At 35.1% G+C, this 27,637-nt stretch overlaps 1 protein-coding gene across 2 annotated transcripts in view; it reads right to left on the reverse strand.

Annotated features, from left to right (window-relative positions):
- Positions 1-5,649: 5,649 nt before the first annotated feature.
- Positions 5,650-27,637, reverse strand: part of HLTF (helicase like transcription factor) — a 59,818-nt gene continuing 37,830 nt past the window's right edge. For both annotated transcript variants that reach the window (XM_060011394.1, XM_060011393.1), the window contains exons 15-25: positions 27,452-27,595; positions 25,908-26,046; positions 25,128-25,263; positions 22,733-22,912; positions 17,830-17,954; positions 17,165-17,343; positions 15,520-15,645; positions 15,094-15,206; positions 14,518-14,698; positions 11,064-11,144; positions 5,650-8,546 (exon numbers count right to left, since the gene is read on the reverse strand). In XM_060011394.1, the coding sequence (XP_059867377.1) occupies positions 8,394-8,546; positions 11,064-11,144; positions 14,518-14,698; positions 15,094-15,206; positions 15,520-15,645; positions 17,165-17,343; positions 17,830-17,954; positions 22,733-22,912; positions 25,128-25,263; positions 25,908-26,046; positions 27,452-27,595 (1,557 nt within the window). In that variant the 3' untranslated portion in view covers positions 5,650-8,393. The remainder of the gene's footprint in view (positions 8,547-11,063; positions 11,145-14,517; positions 14,699-15,093; positions 15,207-15,519; positions 15,646-17,164; positions 17,344-17,829; positions 17,955-22,732; positions 22,913-25,127; positions 25,264-25,907; positions 26,047-27,451; positions 27,596-27,637) is intronic.

Below are 27,637 nucleotides of genomic sequence, written 5' to 3' on the forward strand. Positions count from 1 at the left end.
ATGAGTTGCTGTGATCTTCAAAGTACGTGAAGCACTACCAGAGATTTAAGTGCCTCTGCGTGTCAGGTGCCATGGTACAAAGACCCTCAAGATACTCCTGACCCAAGAGTCTCTGCACTGAGAGGTATGAGCTAAACTCTTCCAGTGAGAATCCAATGCATAGAAGAACCTGGCTAAACGGAAATTAAATTCATTACAGTGTAATCTGCAAGTCGTACAAATAGAGTCTGTATTTCTGGACAATCTATTTGTGCCTAATTTTAAAGTTCATTTCAGCCCTCGGTTGCTTTCACAGTCTCAATGGTCATAAAGATGTATCTGATTTCAAGGAAATACTTGAGCTTATTCCAGAAATTACATCTACCAAAGCATTAATTCAGTCATCTTAGTTTCACATCAAACACAATTTGAGTTGACATATATATTTAAGACAGACAACACAAGAATTCACTGAACAAGCACTTAAGTACTGACCATATCACACCTATGATGGACATTAGAAATATAGGAGTGTACAAGACAGACATAGTTCCTTATATTCTAGTAGGAAACAGACTGAAAGAGAAATGAACATATATAATTGCAAATTATGCTAAATAAAGTACACTGACAACAGGGAAAGTCCACCTTTAGGGCAGTCGGGAAAGACCTCCTGCAAGATGATGATTAAGCCAGAAAGAGAGGCTCTGAGGTAGCCAAAAGCGAGTGAGGAGAAGGAAGAATATTCCCTTCAGAGGAAATTGTGCAAGCAGGTGAGAACTTGGTGGAAATAAAGGCTTATAAAACAGGATGGAGAGGTATGTATGCAGTGGCTTCATAGGTGAAGGTATGGGCTTTGGATTTTACTTTAAATTCAACAGCAATTGATTGAAGTTTTATTAATGTAATTTATATTTAACTTTTTATTAACGGGGACCTATAGAGACATACAAAGGTAAGCAGAATAGAATAAAGAACCCCCATCACCCAATTTCAACAACTGTTTCATCTGTATCCCCACCAACTCTTCCCGTACTAGACTATTTGGAAGCAAATCCCAGATTAAAAATTTCATATTCCCATATATATCTTTAAAACATAAGGACTTCAGAAAATTATCTCACCAAGAAACTATTAATTCCAAATGTCTTCCCTTACTTTGTGTTTTATTTCCACTTTGATCTTATTAAGATCCAAGTAAGGCCCATACAGTGCAATTGGTTGATATATATCTCTGATTCCGTCGTGTTTCCTAACCCTCCCTTCTTGTTTGTTGTTGCCTTGCAATTTATTTACTGAAGAAACCAGATTATTTGTCCTGTCTCCCACATTCTTCACTTCACTGATTGCAATTTGACATGTTTCCTTGTATTCTGTATTTCTTATAAACTGATTTAGAGGGCCAGTCAGATTAAGGTGTAATTTTGCGGGGGGGGGGGGGAATACTTTATATGTTGTTAGGTACTTCCAAGCCTCCAGTTACCTTATGATCTTAACTGCCATTGATGATCTATCTCGCTGGGGTTGCAAAATGGTGATACTCTCATTTATTAGCTGAAATATTTCTATATACTTCCATTCATCAGTAATTTGGTTACCCTGAGGTTGTTTCTATTAAAAGGGCAGGATAAATGCTTGATTCTCCCTTCACTCACTAGTTAGTATATAAAATAAGGAACTGGTTTAACAGTATCCTCCAAAGGTGGTTTTGAGGGGGGTTATTCTAGTATCATTATGAATTAATGAATTTTAATATAGTTTGTTCAATTCATTGCCAGTCCTTCTTAAAGAGAGTCTAATTGTCTTACCTTTGTGATTTACATTTTAAAAACATTGGTTCTGCAGCTGGTGGAAAATAGCTTAAATGAGAACAAGAGCTGATGGGAAGGCAAGTCAGTTTAATAGTGGTCTTGGAGAGAGACAGTGGTAATCCAACATACCTTCCACCAGGGTGAAGGCAGTAAAGCTGCTAATGGATTGGAGATGAAGAGAGAGGAAAAAGGAGTAACTGAAACTAGAAGCTTGAGCAACTGTGTCTCCAACCTGGCTGCTCCTGAGAAACACTGGACACCTTGTAAGTACGGTTTCTTGGGCCTCATCACTATAGATTATGAATCAGTGGGCCTTGGTTGAGGTCACAGTATCTCTACTCCAAGTAACTATCAAGCAATGACTGTGACCCAAATGACATTTGAGAACCACTTGATACATTAAGAAAGTGCTTACACTGAACACAACAGGGAGTCAGGGTTTTTAGCAGAAGACACCTGGAAAGGTGAGGTGGTGTTACACAGCAGGGGACTCAACTGCTGACCAGTCAAGGCTTTCCAGAAGACAAACTCGGCTCCCTGAGTGACAAAGGAAACATTATCATAAACAACATCTATAAATACAATTGTATAATGTCTACCGTTTAATGTCACTGAAACTTGGGCCATGAAGCTAAGTAAGACTTGGCTTCTCCTTAAATAAAACAGTCTGCCACAGTTTGCTTTTTTCCCTCTGCTTATTATTACAAATAGATTACTATTTTTATACTTGAGTATGTTATTCGATAACTTATTTCTCTGAGTTTCTGATGCTGAAATTCAATCTCAAGTGAAAATCTGTAAGAAAGCAAAAAGGAAAGACAATATTTATTAGGTATTTATAGCTTAATTTTCATGTCAGTCCTATAATGTATATACAGTATTCTCATCTTGCAGATAATCAGAGAATAAGAAAGGTAAATCATCTGCAAAGGACTTTGATTCAGATTTGTGTATGCTCTGACTCTAAAACTATGCTCTGCATTAAACAAATGAGTGATCCAAACAGACAGTGAGATCAGAGAAATGGGCAGAGATCAGAGTAACCTCTGTATGTAACCAGAAATATAAATGCCAGAAATCTAGGAAGTAACACAAATAATGGAAAAGCTTTCAGTTTGCTTGCTATGAAGATAAGGATAATGGCCTTGAAATAGAACGTGGGAAATACCTTTTACAAATGCTTTCCTAAATAGGCTGCCTGAAATTGTAATATAAAAATGGGTAAGAAAATTCAAGGATAGAATTGTCATGAATTTTGGCTTGGACACAGTTCAGCTTCACAACGTATAGACTTTGTACCTTAAAAGCCTATACAGGGGAAAAAAAAAAACGTATGCAGAATTATCCTGTTTTCACAGTTGTTTTATTGGTCCACAAGAGGGAAAATTTCTGTTATATGACTATACTGCGATACTGTGATGTACTCAGGGTCAACATCCCTTTAGAGATAAGGGCTCCAGACACCTATACTAAGACACTCAACTCTTGTGATTTACTTATTCTGTGTTCACTTTTAAGTTTTTGAAGTTTCTTGACGTCCAGTCTATCAGCTACCACTGCTCCCTACTGTCTGCCTAAAACAAAAATAGGGAAAGAGGCAACTGTTCAATAACAGGGCCTTTGAACACTAGTCCTTTTCTACTGAGTCAAGTATATGGATTTACTGAAATCTGTTATTTTAGGTGGTCAGAAGCCTTTTTTGGCTTCTTGGCCCCTGGTTGAGATAAACAGAAACCTAGTCTTCAGATACCTAATATTGCCTTATTGTTGTGGCCAGGTAATATGCAATCTGAACAAGGAAGTGTATTTTGGAACTCTCCATCTGTATCACAAGAGACCACAAGACTCAAAGCCTTTTTTTTTAAATTGAGGAACGATATCAAAGCATCAGACTGGGGGGTGGGGAAGAGAATTAAACATATCATCTGGTGTTAACTTTTTTTTTTTTTTTTTTTGCGGTACGCGGGCCTCTCACTGTTGTGGCCTCTCCCGTTGCGGAGCACAGGCTCCGGACGCGCAGGCTCAGCGGCCATGGCTCACAGGCCCAGCCACTGCGCGGCATGTGGGATCTTCCCAGACCGGGGCACGAACCCGTGTCCCCTGCATCGGCAGGCGGACTCTCAACCACTGTGCCACCAGGGAAGACCTGGTGTTAACTTTTTGTGTCCCTACTTTGTATACAACATAAGAGATAAAAGCTCTAAACTGAAAAGGCTTACGTAATTTATTTTAAATAGTATTTAGTAAAGGCTGTTAACTTTTGGAAGGAAAGTGACAAATTTACCATAGGAAAAAGCATATAATATGCATAAAAGAGGCTGAGAAGTCATTGAATTAGACTGACAGATTCTTTTTCCTTCCCTGATCTTCCAAGGATACTCCTTAATTAAGGTGAAGTATTAACTTTTCCATGCAAAGTTGCACAATTATACTGCAAAATCTGTTCCAGGGAGCCTAAAATACCAAGGGTCACTTTGTAGGATGTGTAAATAGGCAACATTAACTCAGATTACAAGAACATACGTTTGTGGAGGTGATCAGTATATCCTTATTTTTTAATCCCATGAATAATGGTGGATATAATAGCCTTTGACTATAAGTCAGATTTGCCTACACAAAGCACAGATTTTTATGCCTTTGGAGATGAGCTCCAAGCTTGATCGAGGTCTATGATTCATGCATAAAATCAATGTTTTATCTTAATTCTTGCTTTCACCTGTACCTGCAAGAAACATATGAAGTGGCCTTCACTAGACCATTTCTCATGAAATATTTAACTTACCTTTATCAATATATTGATACCAGTGCCAGTGCCAAGAAAAAAAATTTTAAATCCTACAATGTACTATTCGGGAATAGCCCTTCCCTACCCTAACAAAAAGGGTAAATTAGTTTAAACATTCAGGAAACTGTATCCTAGTTAATTTTATCTGCCTTTCTAATAAACTAGAATGCTGAAAGATGGCAGACTTACTGGAAACTTTCCTAAAACACTAGTCCTATCTCTGCTTTAGCAAATAGAGCACATGTTTTAATATATAATCTCTCTGATGACTTTTAATATCACATCTATCACATTAAATACCCTCTTGGAATAGTCTAGATGCACTATTTTTGCATTTTTCAAAAGTGCAAAGACATGCCCTAGAATTTGTTTTATCTACCAATCTAAGAAGTCATTTTGGTATTTGCTGTCCTTCTAAATGAAGTCCCAGTGCAGCCTAGTTATTATAACTTGGTTCAGGTTAATGGAGGTGTCCTGTTCCATGTACATTTGAATGACATACATTATTAAAACTGTATTATTTTCATGTAGAAATCAATTTTCATACTTAAAGGTAGAATTTAAAGGTCTAAATTTGTCAGAAAATTCTTGATCAAGAAGGTTGAGTAGGGAGCTGAAAAAGAGATTTTTTAAAACCCCATTTTAACCATTAAAAGATCTGACTGGGAATAAGATATCATCTACCCTTTCAAAAGCAGTAAATTATTATGGCTTCATCTAGAAGACTGTTCTCCCTTATTATCACACAGTAACTATGACTATTTTAACATGGAAGAAAACATTACGTCTGCTTACAGGATTTCTAATCAACCGTTTCCCCTTTGAAGTAGACATTACTGCAAGGGAAGCATCCCAACCATTATTCACAGCTATCAGAATTTTGGGGTCTTTTTATTCAGAAGCACCATAAAAATGAGGTCACAAATTCCAGAATGTAGAACTTGTAAGGAAGTTACTACATACTTACGGGTGAATTAAATGAAGGAAAGCTGTTGTATTTCACCTTTTGCAAATATTTTAAAGTTAATACAGTTGAAAACTTAAGGTTAAGCACTTGAATTCTTATTAATAAGCCAAACATATCATTTGTCCTCATGTTTTTAATGAATCTTCCTTCCGAATACTAATGAACAGAACTTTGGCAAGCATATAAATAAAATGAATAAAAAACACACCAATGAATGCCAACAGAAAACATGCACTGCCTGAGTATAAATTTATTGGTACTCACTGGTTTTAAACATAAGATGATTATTTTCTTGATTATTTCCAATCCTGGAGCTGTAATTAGGGCAAAGTCTATAATCGAGAGTGTTATCTAGTATACCACTATACATAACTATGATCACAACTCCTTTTTTTCTGGCAGATGGGGAAATAAAAATAATCGAAACTAATGTTTAAGAAGATCGAGACATTTAACATAAAATTTAAAAATATATACACTGATTTCTAAATAAGAAGTCAACCCGTTAAATTGAAATTTAGTAAAATTAAAAAGGGGTAGGAATATGAGTCAGTTATTCTCAGCTACTCATAGTACTTTTATGTACTCTCAGTAAAAAATAATTATATAATATAGACAGCTGAACAGACGTGTGAGATTCATAAAGAAAGATTAAATGTTCTTTAAAGAAAAAGTACTCATTAAAATTACGGCACTGAGGAAGCTAGTAATTTTTTCACTTTTATTAATTTTAAATTTAAAACAAAATCCAGTTTGAACCACAACTGGGAATACAATATTTTCAAGATGTTTCTAAAGCTATTACTCTACGTAGCAATGAAACAGAGTTAACAGCGTAAACATAATGTGAACTTTTCATTCCAGTAGTTTATATATTTTCTTAGGATGAATTTGTTGTTTTTTTATTTAACACCACTTAATCGAACTATACAAAACCAAAAAGGTATTTTTTAAATGACTTGCCAAATTTATCATTATGAATGTGTTTAAAAACACAAGTCTGTAAATGTTTGGGGTAAAGAAGCAAGCAAAGTCTTCACCTTTACAGTGAGTTTGCAAGGCTCTGCCTTTGTAAGCAAGAAGAGTAGGTTGTGTTTTTTGCTGCAAACTCTTTTTATACTTAATCTCACTGGGGTATTGGTATATAGAGAACCCACATATCATATTTTATGAGATCCTGATCAACCTGATATTTTGTGCAATGCTACTCCTACAAGGTAAAGAACTTCCCTATTGCTCCTAATGCTAGTGGACTAACCTCAAGTTATTATTCCACTCTCATCCCTGCAGAAAGGTCTGTTTGTCCTTCGCATCAGCCCTCTACCTCACCTGCTGCCGAAGAGAAAAGGGACTGGGAAGATTCTTGCTGTCTGATCCACTGTTCCTTTGGAGCAAAGGACAGGGCACAGAGAAGGAAGAATTTTGTTGCTAAGGTATGTGCTAAATCTAAGATTGCGTGCCCTAGAATACAACGCTGCCTCCAATCTCCTCTTATCTTTCAGTCAAGTCACTTCCAACACTGTAAGTAAAATATAAGGTTCTTAAATTTGTATCATCAAACATGAAGCTTCTCCTATTATAGTAAGTAATTTCTTCTTTCTTTGGATTAAAAAAAAGATTCCTTAAGGAAAAAAATAACACTGACTACCTAACCTGACAAATTTATAGTTTGTTTTAAATGTGACTAAAACAGTCATCCAGGATTCTGTGGCAACTACCGTGAGTTTGATTATTAACAAAAGTAGGAAAAAGATGAGTAATTCTACAGATAGATGTAAGGGTGAATTACTGAAGTTCCAAAATCAAATTCTGATTCTAAACACAATAACAAAGAAAATTTTCCATTCAGGGATTAAGATGTCTTTAAAAGTTGAAACAATTTTGGATGTCATCCAGCCCAACTTCCATCCAGATTATCATGCCTCTCACATATAGTAGTCTTCTGAATTATAAAAATTTATAGTTATTTTTTTAAACTACATAAATAAGAATTATCTATATATAGAAATATCTATTCAGCAATTCCATAATTTAAATATTCAAATCAAATTGGGCAGAACTGGTTCCTTCTCACCCCCACAGACTGTATTTACACACTAATACGTCAAGTTACATTTAAACAAAAAGAATGGTACCACCTGACTAAAACGGAGAAAATAGTGCTCTAACGCAATCCCCAATTTTCATGAACATAAAATTGTAAGTCACTTATGTGAATTTTATCTCAATGACACTGTAAAACAAAAACAAAACACATACATACACATACATGAACAAAGCCAAACAAACAAAAAAAAACAAGTAACTTGCTAACCTGGACTTTGGTCTCTCATTTAAGGTTCTGGAATGCAAATGTGGTTTCTGAAGGTCCAATAAAGTCAATCTCTTGTATAGTCTGTGCACATATTAATCGTTTACATGGACTGTGAATCCACAGCATCACAAATGGGAGACTTTGGTGAATAACCAAATGTGTCCAACATAGAAAATAACTATTTGGTCAAAAGTATAAAAGGTTTGACCTTATCTGAAATATGAAAAAGCTGAGTACTTGGAAGATATATGAAAATACTCAGCATAGATAATATGAAAAGTTGAATAAAAGTAACTTTTTGTCTCAAAAAATTATTTTAGGCCACAGTATGTAACAGAACTTATTGCTACCTGAACTGTCATTAAAAATAGGTTCATATATAGAAGGAGATTATGTATTAGTAATACCTCTTCACTAATATAAAATGATATGCTCCTTTTAGAAGATATACTCTAGACCTCATTTCTAAAACTATTTTTCGCATTTCCAAAACTTCTGTATATATCTAATTAAACTGACCTTACCAAATCCCACAAATTATAAATCAATTAAAGTTCTGATTTCATTAATTTTAGCTTGTTTCATTTCACTAGCATCTGCTTTTTTAGTTCCAAAGGCTCCAGCTGCAAGTTCTCTCTTTGTGTTTTGTATTTTCAGCATATTTTCTTCAACAGAATCCTTCACAATGAACTTTAAAAAGAAAAACAAAGTTAAATTGGTTAAGTACTTTTTAGGTCACAATACTTGAATTCTTTAATTAAAAAAAAATTGACATGATGAAAATGATACTTTAAAAGAACCTGCTTTCTTACAGTATTACGTAGCTTTCAAAAATGGTCAATAATAATCTATTAGAAACTGTTTCACTCCCCCTTTTCTCTCAATATACAGTGAGAATATTTAGAACATGATATGATAGCTAGAGATGAGCACCATTTCCCCTTATCACTCAATATAGTTTTCCTGTATAAAGAATACAGCTGTAAGGACATAAGTTACGTATTATAACTCCATCATCAAGATAAGAGCAACACACAAAAAAAGCAAACTTTATAGGCAACTCTGAAGCTGGAATATTAGCAAAATAAATGTAACATATTTAAAAAGCCAAATAAGATTTTCCCAGAAATGAAAGAACAGGCCTTCATCTGGTATAATTTATAACATTAAAAATTTAAGAGAAAAAAAAGCGATCATCTCAATAGATGATAAGCATTTGATAAAATTCAACGTTTATTCCTGATAAAAACCTTGACTTTAAAAAAAAAAATCCTCATTAACCCAGAAATAAATGTCCTCAACCTTATTTAAGGATATCTACTAGAAACTTACCAAGAATAACATATTAAATGTAAAACAATAAAAGTATTCCCAACAGAGATAGGAACAAGTCAAGAATGATTACTGTGATTACTACTATTCAACACCGTACAAGAGGTCCCAGTTACTGTAATACAAGCTGTGTTATAAAATGTTACCAAAATACATCAAAGACCTAAAAAAAAGGAGAGTGATACTATCTAAGTTCTTGTATGGGAACACTCTGTATTTATAAAGAAGACAGTTTTCCAACTAATCATAAATTCAATAAATCCCAAACAAGATTTCTTAAGTGGAATTTGGTAATCCAAATCCAAAGTTCAATTCAAGAGTAAATAATAATATTAATAACCAACACAGTTCTCAAAAAGGGTAATGAGTGCACTTTGCTCTACTAGATATCAAAGCATACTTTATAAAACCATAGTAATTATTAAAGAGAGTAATTAATAGATTAATAGTAAATAGATTAATAGATTATAAATTAAATTAATTAATAGATTAATTAAATTAATAGATTATAAATATATAAATATATATATAAATATATATCTATATATAATAGATTATAAATATATATATCAATAAATAATTAATAGATTATAAATTAAAGTAATTAATAGATTAATAGTAAATAAGAGTAATTAATAAAGAAAAGAGATCAGTGGAACAGAACAGAGTCCAGAAAGAGACCCATGAATTAGTTTATGATAAAGTGACATTTCAAATCAGTAGAAAAAAACGATGGACTTTTCCAAAAAAAATGGTAATGGAGCAAATGATTTTTCATCTGAAAAAAAGTTAGATCCATATCATGAATCATAAAAAGGTAAAATATTTCAAAAGAATCAGAAGCACAGGATATTCTTTCTTTTCCCTCCAAATCTTCAGTACGGCAATTTTTATTGACATTTTTGTAAAACACTACTCCCAGTTTACATAATTTACAGGAGATTCATTCTTAAACTTTGAAGATAAAGCCTTCTGTTCTAACAAAGACCTCAAAATCCATAAGATACAAAGAAAAAGGCTGATACGTTTTAAATGATAAAATTTCTAAACTTTTTCATGACAAAAAGCACATAAAGTTCAAAGATAAGCAAGAGCCTGGAATAAAAAATTTCCAACATACATAAAACGTTTAAAATCAGAATTTATAAAGAAGTACTTTATACTATAAAACTATATTTGTACTTTATGAAAACTGGGCAAAAGATACAAGCAAGCAATTCACAGAAAAAAAATTAACAAGAGATATGTCAAATATGCTAAAGGTCTTAGGTAAATGAGTATTAGAAGGTCACTTTTTGACCATCTTATAAGCATAATTTACATCATTCTCATATATCATAAAGCCTGTTTTGAAAACAACTCGACAGTTATGTAATAAGATTCTAAATCCAGAATTCTAGTTTTCTTAACCCATCCTGAAGAAATACTGTACTTGTACATATGCACAAAGATGCACATTAATGCTCATTATAGGAGTGTTTTTATTAGCAAAAATTGAACTGGTTAAATAAATTAGATGTAATTATGTTGCCTGTCTACCATGACAGAATAATAATAAGTTTGATTTGTATGCTCTTACAGGGTAGTCTCCAATATATACTGTTCGGGGGAAAAAACACAGACTACAAAATAATAAACTATGATCCCATTTATCTTAAGAAATTTTTGAAATTTACACATATACGTAAGTATGAATGTATGTAAACAGAAAAACTTTGACTAGCATGTTAAACTACTGATGGTAGCTTCCTTCTAAACAGAATAAAGATGATCTTCATAGTTTGCATAATTCTATTTCAATCTTTTACAATATATTCACGCATTATTTGTAGAATTTTGAAAACCTTATTTAAAATAGATGTCTTAAAAACTCACTTTCGTGATAATGACTTCTTGCTTCTGGCCAAGTCTATGGCATCTGTCAAAGCACTGATCTTCAGCAGCTGGATTCCAGGCCTAATAAGAACATGAGTTGAATAATTACCACCCTGATCCGTGAGTGTTCTGCCCAAGTCCTTTTGTTGCAGTATTATTCATTCACCTTTTACTAACTGAATTCTTTCTGAATGAATTCAGATAGTGACATTGTAAATGCTCTGGGGACGAAAATTTCCACACAGCCCCTGACTACCTCCCCCAATCACTACTATGATAGGCAGGTATTCTCTCCCCTGTCATTTCACTACATCGCTTCTAGTATCTAATACAGGGCCTGATACCTAGAAAGCACACAGTATAAATGATTGCTGATTAATCAAATAATATCTTTCTCATCCCCCACCCCCACCCATTTTACAATCAAACTATGTCTGCTTAACAGAGAAAGTTTATATGCTCTCTTAAATTACTTAATTTACATCAGAAAAGATAGGTAATTGAGTCCATTTTTGAAAAAGTTTTCTCCTTTTCTGCTGGTGTTTGGTTCTTTTCTTTCATTTTCCTCCTTTCATTATGTAAAAGCACAAAAAAAGATTTCAGGAGTAATGAGAAGTCCTAAAAATTATTTAAGACTCTGCCATACAATTTTCAGTATCTATTTTGAACTAAAAAAGTAACATTAACTAACATTGGCATTATCACGGGGACTGTCTTAAGGTGAAGAATAAAACAATGAAGCACTGAAAAGGGAAGATAAGCAAAAAAGATATAGAGCTCTTCAGTCTAGAAAGATAGGAGTCAAGTGGTTTTGAAATAACATGAATTGTCAGGGTAGGGGATCATTAAGTTTTAAACTAAACTATGGGATGACTCTTGAAGCTGAAAACAGGGTGTTTTGGAGAAAAGGAACATTTATACAGCAAAGTACCAACTGAAAATAGAAACAAAATCATAAATTAATATGTAGATGACAAGTTTATAGTACAACTTAGGCAGTTATTTTCTTCTTTTTAAAGTTCCCTTGAGGGACTTCCCTGGTGGTGCATGCACTGGTTAAGAATGTGCCTGCCAATGCAGGGGACACGGGTTTGATCCCTGGTCCAGGAAGATCCCACATGCTGCGGAGCAACTAAGCCCGTGTGCCACAACTACTGAGCCTGCGCTCTAGAGCCCGTGAGCCACAACTACTGAGGCCCACATGCCTGGAGACTCTGCTCTGCAGCAGGAGAGGCCACTGCAGTGAGTGGCCCGCACACTGCAGTGAAGAGTGGCCCCCGTGGGTAGCAACTAGAGAAAGCCCACGCACAGCAACGAAGACCCAACGCAGCCAAAAAAAAATTTTTAAATAAAAATAAAAAATAAAGTTCCCTTGAGATCAAGAGAAAAGGAGATTTTACTCTTAACTTGCTATAATTTGATTTGGGGATTGTTTTTCGGTATAAAAGTTAGATTTAAAGGACTTATTTACCTTATGAAACTGACAGTCATATTCTGTGAATATTTTGTATTTTACAATTGGACCCATTTTGAAACCATTATACTAAGCTCAGATAAAATGTTCCTCTCTGCTGTCTTTTGTCTAGGAACCTCATGGTGAGACGGCAGTATACATCAAGTATGACTAAATGTATAATAAAATTTACTTTATGATAATGTAAAACTGATAGCTCCCATTCTCTTATGTAGTGATGAAGGAAGCAATTAACTTTATCAAAAGCTCATAATGAAAAAAAAAGCTCACAATGAAACATCAAAATACAAATAAATCTTAACATTTATATAATACTCGACAAAGAGGTAAAAATCTTCATGAGCAATTTTTTTTTTGTTTTGTTTTTTTTTACTGAATCTTATTTTTCTAGGACCTGGCTTTTGTTTTAAAGTTAGAAACAATATCTGAAAACTTGAAATGTTCAATGAAAAACAACCAACTTACTATGAAACTGCTCAAACATTCTGTAAGTTTTCTAAAAGTATAACTGTTAAAGAGTTTAGTCTCTGGTCAACTTTACAATACTAATTAAATTACTGTATCTTGTATTAACAACCTCTTCCTTATGAAGTACTAAGATTATAACCAAAAAATAATAATTTGGGAATCTGTTCCAAAAATCAGCTTCTAGAATTATCATCTGCTTAGCTAACATGTAACTTAACTTGCAGTTACAATGCATATTTTTTATAATAACCATAATACTAAAACTCTAGCAAAGATTTAAAACTTCATCCACAGAACTAAGGCAAGAAAATACGACAGACCACTGCCATCCCGATGGCATTAACATGAAACCCATGAATGCCTAAGTATGGCTCTGGTTTTAATATTACTGGAAAGGTTACCCTCAGGTGAGGAAGAAAAGCCTTGGTAACAGGTACATGCTTCAACTAGATAGCCTAACCAGAATAACTCAAAATTTGTATCTTAGTAAAATTTCTTTGTTACGAATTTTCTGAGTTTCAGGCAGCAAGCTAAAACCACAAACCTTAGATCTGTGAATGCACAGAAACAGCACAGGGTTACCTCCAGCCCAAACAGTGCCCAATGCAAATTAGAAACTGAATTAGCTCAGAGTGCTTCCAGTCCAAAAAGCCCCTTTGTGCAATCAGAAAAAAAGTGCTCCTGTGCGGATGCAACTCTAAGCCACACAGTTTGATGTGTCAAGTTCAGAGTGAATTTTAACTCCCACTCTACCCCTAGACCTGTATTGCGCACAGTAATTACACTGTGTTAGACATTAAAGTTTACCCAAAGCATTCCATTAATGGTACTTGTTTCTAAAACTGTGATGCTGGACCATGTGCACCTAAAATCACCTATGGTCTATATAAAAATGTAGTTTCCTGGGTCTCATCCAAGAACTCCTAAATCTGAAGACAGAGGTCAAACTGCATTTCCTAATTCTTATGCACGTTAAAGCTTGAGACTATTAGCACCATGATGGTGGCTACTTTGTCTATCTTGTTTATATCCAGATTCCCTGTGCCAGTAAGATTCCCTGACACAAAGTAAGATCTCATTGATTCATCGGCTGAATCAATGAAAACACTTCCCTAAAGCATTAGTTAACAGAAACTTATTCTGTATATAGAAGAGCAGTAGAAAAGCACAGCATAATACTTATAAACATGGACTCTGATCCTGATTTGTATATCACTAGCTGTGTGATAGGGCAAGCTATTTCATTTCTCCATGTTTCAGTTTCCTCACATGTAAAATGGGGATAGTAACAAGATCCATCTCATAGAGATGCTGTGAGAATTTCAGTTGATATATGTAAAGCACTTAAGAGAAAGTCCTTAAAACACTTTTACTAAGTTATTGTCTATTTCTAAAGTTTGCCTAAGAATTTTCACAATCAGTTACAACTATAAAGGTATTTACCAAATAGTTTTTTGTTTTTATTTTTTTAAAGAAGTAGTAACATACCAAAAAGTCTACAAAACTACTTACTGGATCCATTAAAAATACTCGAGAAGCTGCAGAAAGATTCAAACCAACTCCACCTGCTTTTAAGGATAGAAGCATTATAGTTGGAGATCCTGCTTCAGTGTTTTGAAAACACTGAATTGATTCGACTCTTTTCTTTTGGGCCATAGAACCATCCAAACGAGTAAACACAAATCCAGAGGCTCTAATGGAGGGGACAAAAGAGACAAGTAACACTACACTATAAAAAGCAGAAACTAACACACCATTGGAAAGCAATATACTCCAATAAAGATGTAAAAAAAAAAACATGTTAAGTAATTGTAATCTTTTCATTCAACCAATTCTTTCATTTCTGCTGACAAATATTTACTAATCATCTACTAATATGTCAGGCCCTGCAGTCAACCTTTTTCCTATGAACTCAGGACTTAATCTTTAAAATTCTAAGTTCTCAGGAGTATTCTTTATTGCTACTGTTATTTTAGATAGATGAAATGAATAAAAGTGGTAAAACATACATAATGATTTTTTGCTATCCAAATTAAAACATTTATATAAAATCCTTTTGCTCCAAGTGAGAAACACTGTTGAACTTACCTGAGTGGTGTTTCTATTAAAGACAGAAATGTTGTAAACTGAGAAACAACTAAACTTTTTATGTTGGGGTTCTTCTTTCTTAAGTCAATCAATGCATGCATTAGAGCGTTAATCTGAAAAAAAGTAGGATACCCATTAGATTCCATTTTGAATTGGAAGAGAAAGGTCCTGCCATGTTATCTCCCTAAAATACAAATGTAAAAGACCACCAATTTTTTTAAAAATTGAGACTAAAAAAATACTATCATCTGAATGCTTTCTCTCATCTCTCAAATTCACCACCAGAAAGAAACAAAAAGCCAGTAACCACCAACAGAGTATAATACTCAAATGACAGGATTAAAAGCAGAATTACTATTTCTAAATACGGTATTTCTTTATATAAACATAAAACAAATACTCAAACATTTGCACATGTATATTTACCTTCGAACTGGATGTCCATTCCATATTAGGCTTTTTCTCAGTGTCACATGCCAATTCTTCTGGAGGACATTCTAATAAATTGTCTCCATGTATATCATTTCTGCATAAAGGGCATTTAGCATGTGGCTATATAAGAAAGAACAAAGTACGAGTGCCACTTAACAAAGGAACAGAAATATAAATTTGCCTAAAAATTTTAAAAGGCATGGTAAATTCTATTTCCCTAATAGCCAGCGTTTTATTAAACCTTTTATTAGATTCATCCATTTGAGATAAATGTGTACATGCTGAACTCCAGGCAGATATAATGTTCTAATGTAGTAAGTGGGATTGGTAAAAAAGCAGAAGTAGGTGATCTTGACTAGCAGCAAGAGCTTGAAACAATAAATATTATACTATTTTCAGACAAATAAATCATGAATAAGTTTCTTGAACCTAATTACAATATAGCATAGAACTATTCTTTAGAAGAAAAAAGAATAACTTCTTTTTTTTTTTTTTTTTTTTGGGATATGCGACCTCTCACTGCTGTGGCCTCTCCCATTGCGGAGCACAGGCTCCGTACGCGCAGGCTCAGCAGCCATGGCTCACGGGCCCAGCAGCTCTGCGGCATGTGGGATCTTCCCGGACCAGGGCACGAACCCGTGTCCCCTGCATCAGCAGGCAGACTCTCAACCACTGCGCCACCAGGGAAGCCCCTAACTTCCTTCTTAATAGCCTATAAAGCCAGTCCAGATCTGATAAGTCCTATCAGGTTCATTCAAAGCAGTTATCTGTTGTGTCCATTTTGTACCAAGGCATACTAGTAAGATTATACCTAAAATAACTACATACCAAATACCATTACAATAAAAAAGATTCTGAACCTAAAACAATGTTAGAAGTCAGTATAGTAGAGTTACCTTTAGAGAGGAGGGAGAGAGTAATGATTGGGAAGGAACACAGGAAGATCTGGGTGGTAGTTATATGGATTTGTTTACTTCGTAATTCACTGAGCTATACAACCATGATGTGCATTTTTCGTTATATGTATATTATATCTCAATAAAAATGTTTTAAAAAATTATACCTCAGAAGGATTGCTTACAGGATTATTCCACTTCACATGAATCTAGACCTACCTAGCTATAGTAGCCAACAGCCATGCATGGCAATTAAGCTGTTGAAATGTGGTAAAGACAAATTGAGATGTGTTCTAAGTGCACAATACCACTGAATTTTGAACACTTAAGTTTTAAAAAATCATGTAAGGTATCTCATTAATTTTTTGTATTTTAGATATACTGGATAAATAAAAATGCATTATAAGAATTAACTTCATCTGTTTTACTAGAAAATTTTAAATTACCTTTGTGTCTCACATTATCAATCTATTTCTTAGACAAAGATGATCTAAAGAGTTAGTAGAACTAAAATACTGACTGTGAAATATACCTCCAAAAAATGTCTTTTTATATTAAAAGGGCTTAATTATAATGAAACATATTTATTAAAACACTGATAAAATTAACTATATATAAAAGGTGCACTAGTAAATCCAAGTGCAAAACTCTTTATAGTCTCTGTTGGACTTGGGTTTTCATTACATTCAACACTGCAACACCACTCCATCAAACACTGAATTTGTATTCAGCATAAAACTAACCTGCTCATTCTGAATGACCTGGCAAATGCAGGGTTTACAAAAGACGTGTGCACAATGTGTTATGACAGGAACCGTTAAAGAATCCAAGCAAATTGCACATTCTTCATCAGAACCTGAGCTCAGAATTAACTTCATCTTCCTTATTAACTTCTTTCGTAGTTCTTCAGGTGTATCATTTCCTAGAGAAAAGGCTGAAAAATTAATTTCAGAGCAAGACTTGTAATATGACTAGACAATCTTAATCTTCCTTATGTAGAGAAAAGTTTTGCTTGGGCAGTCTTAAGTCTTTTTATTTATTTACTTATTTATTTTTTAATCACAGGCAAAAAGCATGATTTAAATGTGAAATTTTAAGAAAAATTCAGAAGCTCCACATAACATACCTTACACAGAAACATCACTGTAACACCATCTGTGGGTACTACCATAGAATAAAAGGCTGATCCAATTTGAACCTTTCTTCTAAGACTATCACTGGAAATCTTTGAAAACCTCATTAATATTCCATTTCATTGTTGAGAGGTTCTTGAGTATATTTCTAGTTAAGTCCTATTCTAAAATCAATGTCCATTTGACAAACTAAATTTAGGCCATATGAAAAATGTCTCATTCTGATTTAAATATCTCTAATAAATATGATGTGTAAACCAACCACATTTACCTACCTGAGGGACTACTGGAAGACACTGCGTTTGTAAGAAGGTGAGTATGACAACAAATCTGCCGCAATCTAAGCAAAAGACCCAGGACATCTGCATAGTGTGCAAGGACAGTCCCTTCATTAAAATACCTAGAGGTAAAAACACTGAATATTATGAAGGCCTCTAAGCAATAATATTTCCTATTCTAAAACAGTGCAACAAAAATGGCATTGTTTTCTTCTTCCCTGGAAATCACTTCAAAACATGAATGGAAAACAGAAAAGTAAACTCTATCTTTAATGAAACCAGGAGAGATTTGTAACAATAAAGCAAAGTATATGAGAAATGGCTGCCAACTGCAGTAGAAGTCAAAAAGGAAGATACTGAGAGATGACTGCAGACCTCAAGCAGACCTGCCTGCCAGAGCACAATTCTTCAAAACAGCATGCCCCAAGGAGAAATCACCATCTCTTATGTGCACGGCTCATGGCTTGAATGCCCCTGGACAAGTTTACACCAAGACGGAGGGAAGGCAAGCTGAATAGGAAACACATGGCCCTACTGTGTTTTCAGAAAAGACTATAACCACAGCATTCCGTATTGTAAGGAACCCTAAAGCTTCTTATCTCTGTTTTATGAGCACAAGTAAAATCTGAAAGAACTCACATGTAACCCTGAGTCATAATTAAATAAGGATATATTTCCTGCCAGTCGAGGATACAGCTCTGACTCTCTGACTCCTGTCCCGTCATATGAATCTCTTGCAAATAGCTAGTCCAGAAAGAGCTCAAGACATTCATATATGAGTAACAATCAGCAAAGAGCAAGGGAGAGAACAAATGGCAGTGAAAGAAAACTCACCAGAAAAATGTTGCCATAGAGCAAGTAAAAATTATGACCAAGAATGCTACCATGATTTAACACCACTCAATAAAACAGTTCCTCCTAAAAAAAACACCAGTAGGGCTTCCCTGGTGGCGCAGTGGTTGAGAGTCTGCCTGCCGATGCAGGGGACACGGGTTCGTGCCCCGGTCCGGGAAGATCCCACATGCCACAGAGCAGCTGGGCCCGTGAGCCATGGCCGCTGAGCCTGCGCGTCCGGAGCCTGTGCTCCGCAACGGGAGAGGCCACAGCAGTGAGAGGCCCGCGTACCGCCAAAAAAAAAACCACCAATAGCTTAAAGCAGAGACAAAACTTGAAAAGGTATGGCAAAACAAAATAGAGATCAAAGATGAGCTGGTACAGCTAAAAAGTATGAAAGAGAAAAGTAAACTATCAGAGGAAGCCACAGGGAAGCCAGCATAAAAGAGACTAGCCACTGATAAAAACATAAGATTGTGGGAAACAGGATTGAGAAAAGCAAAATTAAACAGAAAGATGTAAATGATTAGAATAAAATGATACCTATGGGAAAAAAAGAATATCCAGCATACACAGAGAGAAATAAAATAATGGAACAGAAAACAGTATTTAAGAAAACTTTCCCAAAAGGGGGTGCAGGAAGACTGGAATCTACAGATTTAAATGGTACCACATGTTCCATAAAAATATCAACAGAGATCCTGGTGAAATTCCTGGACTTTAAAGAATAGAATAAAATAAAAATCAAGGTTTTCCATGGAACTATTCAATATAAAATACAGTAGAACAAAGACAATACAGGTTTTGAAGAAACAATGGGTGATCCAAAAATCCAAGGCAATCTGGTATTTAAGTATTAAGGCAATAGGAGAAATATAGCCTAATGGTTAAGAGGACAGACTCTAGAGCTAGACTGTCTGAATTCAAAATCTGGCTCTGTCAATTTAACTGTGAAAACTTGGGCAGGTTTCTCAACCTGTGTCTTGAGCTTCCTCAGCTGTAACAGTGGTATAATACATACCTCATAGGACTGTTGTATTAAAAAAGTTACCACACGCAAAGCATTTAGAATAGTGCTGGACTATGGTAAATGATATATATCTGCTGATATTATTAGTAAGAGTAGTAGTATGGCAACAAATGCTTCTCAGTATTCAAGAATGCAAGGAATAGGCAATATAAAGATTGAACTTACAAATTCTAGAACCAAACTACCTGAATTTAAACACCACCTCTGTCATTCATTAGCTGTGTGACACAGTGTAAGTCACCTAACTGCTCTGTGCCTCGGATCCTTCCTCTGTAAAATGTAGGTAATCCCTGTACTGACTTAATAGGATTGTTGTGAATTAATACACATAAAGCTCTCAGATGAATGCATAACACGTAGTAAGTGCTCAATAAATGTTAGTAAATGTACTACCTATTAAGATATTTTTTAAATAACATTTTTTCTCTGAGAACAGTTTCAATAAAGTTACTCTTTTTCAACCTTTTCAAACAGAATAACATTTACCAACAGTCTAATTACTCCCTGGCACCACTTCTTACACTGAAAATGAATATTTCAGTTTAAGAAATTTCTTTTGAGTGCCAGATACCGAAGTAGAAGTTTCCTCCTACCTCACCAGCTACACCTGTCTTGTTAGAACTCTTCTCTAACTTCACTCACTCTCTTGCTGATCTTATCCAGTCTCCCGGCTAAAAGTACCATTTACACACAGGTGACTTTCAAATTTATATCAAACCAAGAGCATTCCCATGAACTCTAATCTCATATCCAACTGACCATGGGACATCTCCACTTGGAAGTCGCACAGGCATCACACAATCAATGTGCCCAAAGCTGAGTTTCTCATCTTCCCTGAGAAAACTCTGCTCCTCCCTACAGACCTATTCTGCAAATGGCAATTCCATCCTTCTAGCCACTCATGTGAAAAACCTTGCAGTTATCTTTCACTCCTCTCTCTCACACCCCATACTATATCAATCAGCAAGTTCTGCTGGCTCTACCTTCAAAATGTAACAGAATCCGGGCATTTCTCACCCCCTTCATCACTACTACTGTAGTAAAAAAAAAAAACACCATCATCTCTTACTTTGATTTTTGCCACTGTTCTCCCTACTTATGCCTTGACTCTACAATGTAAATCTTAACACAGCAGCCAGTTATCCTTTAAAAATATAAGTAAAATTAAGTCACTCGTGGTTCAAAACGCTTCCTTCAAAGGTTCCCAAATCTCATGAACAGTAAAAGCCGAAGTTCTTCCAATACGCCACAATGCCTTACATAACTGCACCCACCCCCACGCCAACAGCTCTCTGACATCATCACTATTTTCCGCCTTGCCCATATTATCCAGCCACACTTGCCTCTCTGTTGCTCAAGCTCCTCAGGTATGCTCCCAACTCAGGGCCTTTACACTTGCTGTTCCCCTCTGCCAGAAATGCCCGCCAACCCCAATCTCCTTTAAATCTTTTCCCACGTATCACCTTCTCAAGTGAAATCATCTTCCCTGAATACCCTATAAAAACAGCTTCAGTGCTCCCTCACCTCCTTTCTCTGCTTTACTTTTTTTCCATAAAACTTAATTTTTTAATCATCTGTTACCTCCCACTGAAATATAAGCTCCTTGAGGGTAGAGATTTTTGTCTGCTTTACTCTGCTGTATCCCAATGTGTACAACAGTGCCTGGCATACAGGCACTTAATAAATTTTGGTTGAAAGAATGAATATGAAGGAAATTTGAATCACCACTGCAAAGATTTTCAACTCTGAAATCGCTTGCTTAGAACAATCTTTCTCAATATTCCTAATTCCTATTAAACCTGCTTTGTACCTCACTGAAGTTCTTATGTTTTGAAGATTCCCCTATATTCTCAACCCTGTCCTGCCTTCACTTGTCTCCTACTCATTCTGGTTCCTTCATGCATTCACATCAAACATGCTCTTGCTTAGACTAGAATTTCTCACCTACCAATCCCCAATACCTTTAATCTACACTTCATCAGCTCCTAGTTCCAGATTTCCATGTGTGGTTGGAAAGTCGTACTGATTTAACTTTTACATAGATCCAATACCATATGGAGCCTGTCTACCACTCTAAAAACCTTACTTTTTGCAACGGCTGAAAATCCAGTCTACCTTCCTCAACTTCCCACTGCCTTATTCTGTAGATATTTTGTCTCATAGTTCACTGACTGTACTCTTGATATTATTTACCTCCATAGTAGGCTTTATTTTTCTCCATCAATTTGTTTTATTCTCTTTTCTATCTGTAGTCTCTTCCATGTTCTCTTCCTCTCAAAGCAATTACACAAATAAAACCATCAAAAAACTGATCCAGCAGCCAACTGTCAATCCTATCTACCAGTCTTCTTCCTTTTAAAAACAAACTTCGTGAAAAATGGTCTACCCCTACAGCTGGCTACTTCTTTGCAATCCCTTTACTCCTACAATTTGGCTACATATCTCATCATTCTAGTGAAACCATTCTGGGAGTTTATACCAGTAACTTCTGAATCACCAAATTATTGTAAATAGCCTTTACTAAGTCTCTGCACTACGTGACACTACTGACCATATATTCTTTCTTGATTACAGTCTTTACTGGAATTCTGTAACAGTTTCTCTACTTTCTTCATACATCTCCCCTTGATAGAATCTCTTCCAGTGGCTCCTCTTTATTTTCCTATGTCTTTAATGTGGAACGTTCCCCAAGTTTTAGTCCTTCTCTAGATATACTTCTCTCAATGTTTTTAATCTTCTCGCATGACACAGAACCAGGAATAGAAGCAAGCAAGGTCTTCTGACTAGCAATCCAAGACTTGCCATTTCACGTAAACTTTTTTCCTAACTTAAGGAATTACTTACCTGGTGAATTATAATATTATTTCACTCACTTCAACTATTAATTTGTTAAAAAGTAAATAGTTAAAAAAAAACAAATTATACTTCAGTGCACTTAATAAGACTTTATTGCTAACATACCTAAAAAATGCTATTCAATTAAAGTTAACAAAGAAAATAAAAACTAATTTCTAAAATGACTTTCTTTCTCCATACCTTCCAATAGTAGCTCTGCCTTCATTTTTCACAGACTGGTAAATCTTCCTCTCTTCATCTGAAAGTGTAATGTGCTGAATAAATACTTTACGTTCTGGTAACTCCAAAACAGGTTTTCCTCTAATTTTGCTTGTCTTTGTTCTTCTAAGTGTAATATTTTTAATTAGGGACTGTAAACGCCTAATCAAAATAAAAGAAATAATCACATAACTTTTTATTTCTCCATAAGTTAATTCAATGAGAACGAAAAAGAATATCTTAATCTATTACCATTCTATAACCTTAGTAAAGATTTAAAAAAAAAACACTTATCTGGGGTTTTATCTAATCTTATAATGACAGACATATTCTACAAAGAGAAAATTATAGTAACAAAATACATTTAAATTTGCCCTCAATTCATTACCTGTCACAGTTTAATCTTTTATCCTGTCCTTATTTTTCTTAAGCTCTTCTCCCCGTTTCTCTAATCACTAACCCTCTTTTTCCTTCTCAATTCTGTCAACTACACCACCCAAAGTTTGACACTCAAATTCTTAAAAAGTAGCTATTAAGCGCAAGGCATTATACCAAACATCATAAATACATAAATGAGTAAGATCTTATCTTCAGAAAATTTCTCCAGTAATATGAAAATCAAGGTACATAAATAATTTTTATAAAGTAATGAATGCCAAAAATAAAAATTAAAACATGATGAGACAATTCAGAAGAGGGATAAATGCCTTCTAGATTCTACAGCCTTTACAATCTTCTCAATATCAGAAAAAAAAAGGAAGCAACTCTTTAAAAAAAGATTTTTTCCTAACACTGAAATATAAATACAATTTCTTAAATCAGAATTTAACTAGTTGGTTCTGAGGAATCAAGTAGACAGTACTGCAAACTAGGTTAGTGGCTTTTGAATCTTTTTCACTGTAACCCACAGTAAGAAACATATTTTACTCCATCCATCAAACATACAAAAACACATATACATATAACAGAAACAAACATTTCACAAAACAATACTGTGTGTGATGCACTCTGCTATTTTCCTAAATCTTCTACTCTATTTCATTTTCTTTAATGAACAGCTATAATGCTAGCTGCCATCTTTATGATTTCACAAAATGCTAATGAATCCTAAACCCTCTGTCTGAAAACCACTGATCCAGGCAAAAAATTTGAACATTAGCCTAGTACCTTGCAAAACGGCTATCAGCACGTTGATATTTATGAGAAGTTGAGTTTTTATCTATCTCCACCAGAAACAACTTTCTGTCTTGTAAAACTCTTGTTACTGCCACTGTATTACCACATCATTCAGCTATCACTATATAAAGCTATACAACAGGGGTCCCCAACCCCCAGGCCATGGACCGGTACCTGTCCGTGGCCTGTTAGGAACCAGGCTGCACAGCAGGAGGTGGGCAGCAGATGAGAGAGCAAAGCTTCATCTGTATTTACAGCCGCTCCCCGTCGCTCGCATTACCACCTGAGCTCTGCCTCCTGTCAGATCAGCAGCGGCATTAGATTCTCATAGGAGCACGAACCCTACTGGGAACTGCACCTGCGAGGGGTCTAGGTTGCGTGCTCCTTATGAGAATCTAATGCCTGATGATCTGAGGTGGAGCTGAGGTGGTGTTGCGTGCTCCTTATGAGAATCTAATGCCTGATGATCTGAGGTGGAGCTGAGGTGGTGTTGCTAGTGCTGAGGAGTGGCTGCAAATACAGAGTATCATTAGCAGAGAGGTTTGACTGCACAGAGACCACAATAAATCGACTGCTTGCAGACTCATATCAAAACCCTATCAGTGAGTGGCAAGTAAAAAGCAGCTCAGGGCTCCCACTGATTCTGCATTATGGTGAGTTGTATAATTACTTCATTATATATTACAATGTAATGATAATAGAAATAAAGTGCACAATAAACATAATGTGCTTGAATCATCCCGAAACCATCCCCCACCCCGCCCCCGTCAGTGGAAAAACTGTCTTCCACGAACTGGTCCCTGGTGCCAAAAAGGTTGGGGACCACTGCTATACAAGATAAGTTATGAAAATTTAGTGCATATTGGATTCTCTGAGCATATAATGTTTTTCCTGTCACTACTTAATTTATTAATGGTGGTTTTGAGGGTAAGAGCAACACACAAAGACCATATAGCTCTGCCTTCACAGTTCTGACTAAAATCAGGGGAAAGGAGGGTTAACCTTTTAGTGGTAGGTAGAAATATTTATCCCCCCAAACAAGAATCATCAGATTTTTGACAGTCAAAGACATTAAGCCGTAAACACTTTTTGGAGAGGAAAGCCAACAGTCAGGTTAAAATAGTAATGAAAGTGGCAACGGCTTCAAGCTGCAAACAATTACTTGTAGCTAATATTAATCAGTTGTCCTGAAATTACTTACCTAAGTCCACCTTCATCTCCCATTGTGACAGGACGCTGTATTGTTCTATGCCACCATTCTCTATCAAGAAATGGTTTAAGTTTTAAGAAGGAAAGAAGAGACCACAAGTCTTTTAAAGAATTCTGAATTGGAGTGCCTAAAAAGAACAGAAAACCGTTATAACTCTATAGCCAGAATACACAACCAAAATATCCACCGGCCCAATCAACGGAGACAACACTTGAAAATGGGCACTTTGTGCTAAGCGCACCCACTAACTATTAAGTTGTGAGTATAATCCTTTGTTAAACATATACACAATCTCAACAGTCTGGCTCTGATTTTTAGCTCTCACTTGCCATACTAACAAAAAGACCACAGACCCCGTAAACTCAACTTTCTCCTTAACAAGAACATTTGCTTATTTGATTTTTAAATCAGCAGCACTAGCAAGAAGAAAAAAACTAATCTGAGTTTATATTCTCGTCCCCATCTTCCAGTACAGGTTCATGAGTAGCAAACAAGCTCCATGATGGGAAGTAGAGAAATCAAGATTCTAATTGGAGGATTAAAGTGTCTAGAGTTCCAAAGTTCAAAAATAAGTATAGTGACTGTCCCATAAATGAACTATAATTCAAATGTTGCTGTATCATGGGCAGCTATAAAAGAAAGTCAAAATGTTTTATTAAATGATTTCTATAATTGATTTTTGGGAGAGACTTTATATCCACTTGAAGTTTATAAAGTTACCTCGTAACTTACTTAACCATACATATTTGGGAATTCATTTTTTATCATTACCTGTCAATACCCATCTTCTTTCTGCCTCTAAATCAAGTACAGCTTTTGTCTGCTGAGCATTTGGATTTCGTATGGCATGTCCTTCATCCAGGATCACTCTTAGCCACCTTATGCTATGTAGTGGACTATCAGCTTTAGTCTGAAATAAATGTTTCATATGAATCAAAAACACAGGAAAGTAAAATAATACTTTATGTAATTTAATAAGTAATATGAGTTGTTATTCTTTAATATCATCACCTACTATGTGGTAGGTACTGCTTTAAGCACTACATATATTAAATTATTAAATGTTCACAAACTTATGAAGTATTATTACTCCTATTTTACAGATGAGAACATTGAAGCACCAAGGTGTGACGTATGTTGCTCAAAGTACCACAGCTATGAAGTGCAGAGCTAGCATTCAAACCCAAGTAATCTAGCTCTCTGATGAGACCGTGGTTCAAAACACTGAGCTATTCTTATTCTGCCTCAGATTCAAACATATGATGATATAAAGATTGTCAGTAAAAAGAATTATTTGAATATAACATAATTACTTTTATGTAAAAGTTAATGTTCTTACCTAAAGACTAAAATTTTTATAGTAAAGTATTTTGGAAAACATTTTAACTTAACCGGAATTATAGGCAAACAACAATTAGAATTCTAAATGAACTGGGAAACAAATTTCAGATACAAAAAAGCTTATTTTTAAATTGAGATAAACAATTATCAAATCACTATGACAGAAAACAATATTCCAGAATATCAGAAAAAGTAAGAATTCATTTGCAAATTGCTATATACACTTAATTACAATTCAGATTTTAAAATTTAAGTGTTCTAAATATAAAATATTCCTAAATTATTATCTAAAGGAAGTCAAACCTTGTTCTTTTTTTTTTTTTTTGCAGAATATTCAAAAACAATTTTCTCTTGGGGGGACTAGAAAGGCAGAGCTGCAGCATCACCCTCCAAAAGGTGACCCCCAGTGCCAGCCCTCCACACCAGTACAGGAGGGCCAGGCAGCCCCACACCCCAGCAGATGAAGTCCCTGGGCTCAGCTGCTGGGCTGTGAGGACAGCCTGATGCTCAAGTTTCCCCATCTGTACAGTATGGCAAATCTGTGCACATAGTGTGGTAAATGCCGCACCTGAAGAAACCTGTGAAACTCCTGATTTAGAGATCCTTAATTTGGGGCTAGAACGCATGGATGGGATTTAGGGCACTCCTACCAGTTCCTGAAATTATATACAAAATTATGTGGATATGTATGCACATGAATGCTTCTGGAAAAAGCGACTAGAGCAGCACTGTCGAATAGGAATGTCATGCAAGCCACGTATGTCATATTAAATTTTCCAGCAGCTACACTTTAAAAAGTAACAAGATATAGGTAAAATAAATTTTAATAAAGTATTTTATTAAAAAAAATTTCCTATTTACTTCCTATATATATTAAGGGAAGAGTATAAAGCCTGAATTTTAGAACACTTTAGAAACCTGAAGCAATTACTTAAATTCAACTTCTGAAAATCTCTGAGTATCAACATACTTACTCCATAGTCATGAGTTAAAATATTATATGTAGTCAAAACAATGTCCTGTTTCGAAAGCAAGGCTGGGTCTCTAACACGATCAGGACCATAATAAACATAAAAATTCAAGTGCACATCTGATTTTATATGTTGTCCAAACTGGTCCTAAAAGAAAATTAGAAATATTTTAATAAGAAGTCGGTTAGT

Source organism: Delphinus delphis, chromosome 4 (assembly GCF_949987515.2).
Source record: "Delphinus delphis chromosome 4, mDelDel1.2, whole genome shotgun sequence".
NCBI classification, from domain to species: domain Eukaryota; kingdom Metazoa; phylum Chordata; class Mammalia; order Artiodactyla; family Delphinidae; genus Delphinus; species Delphinus delphis.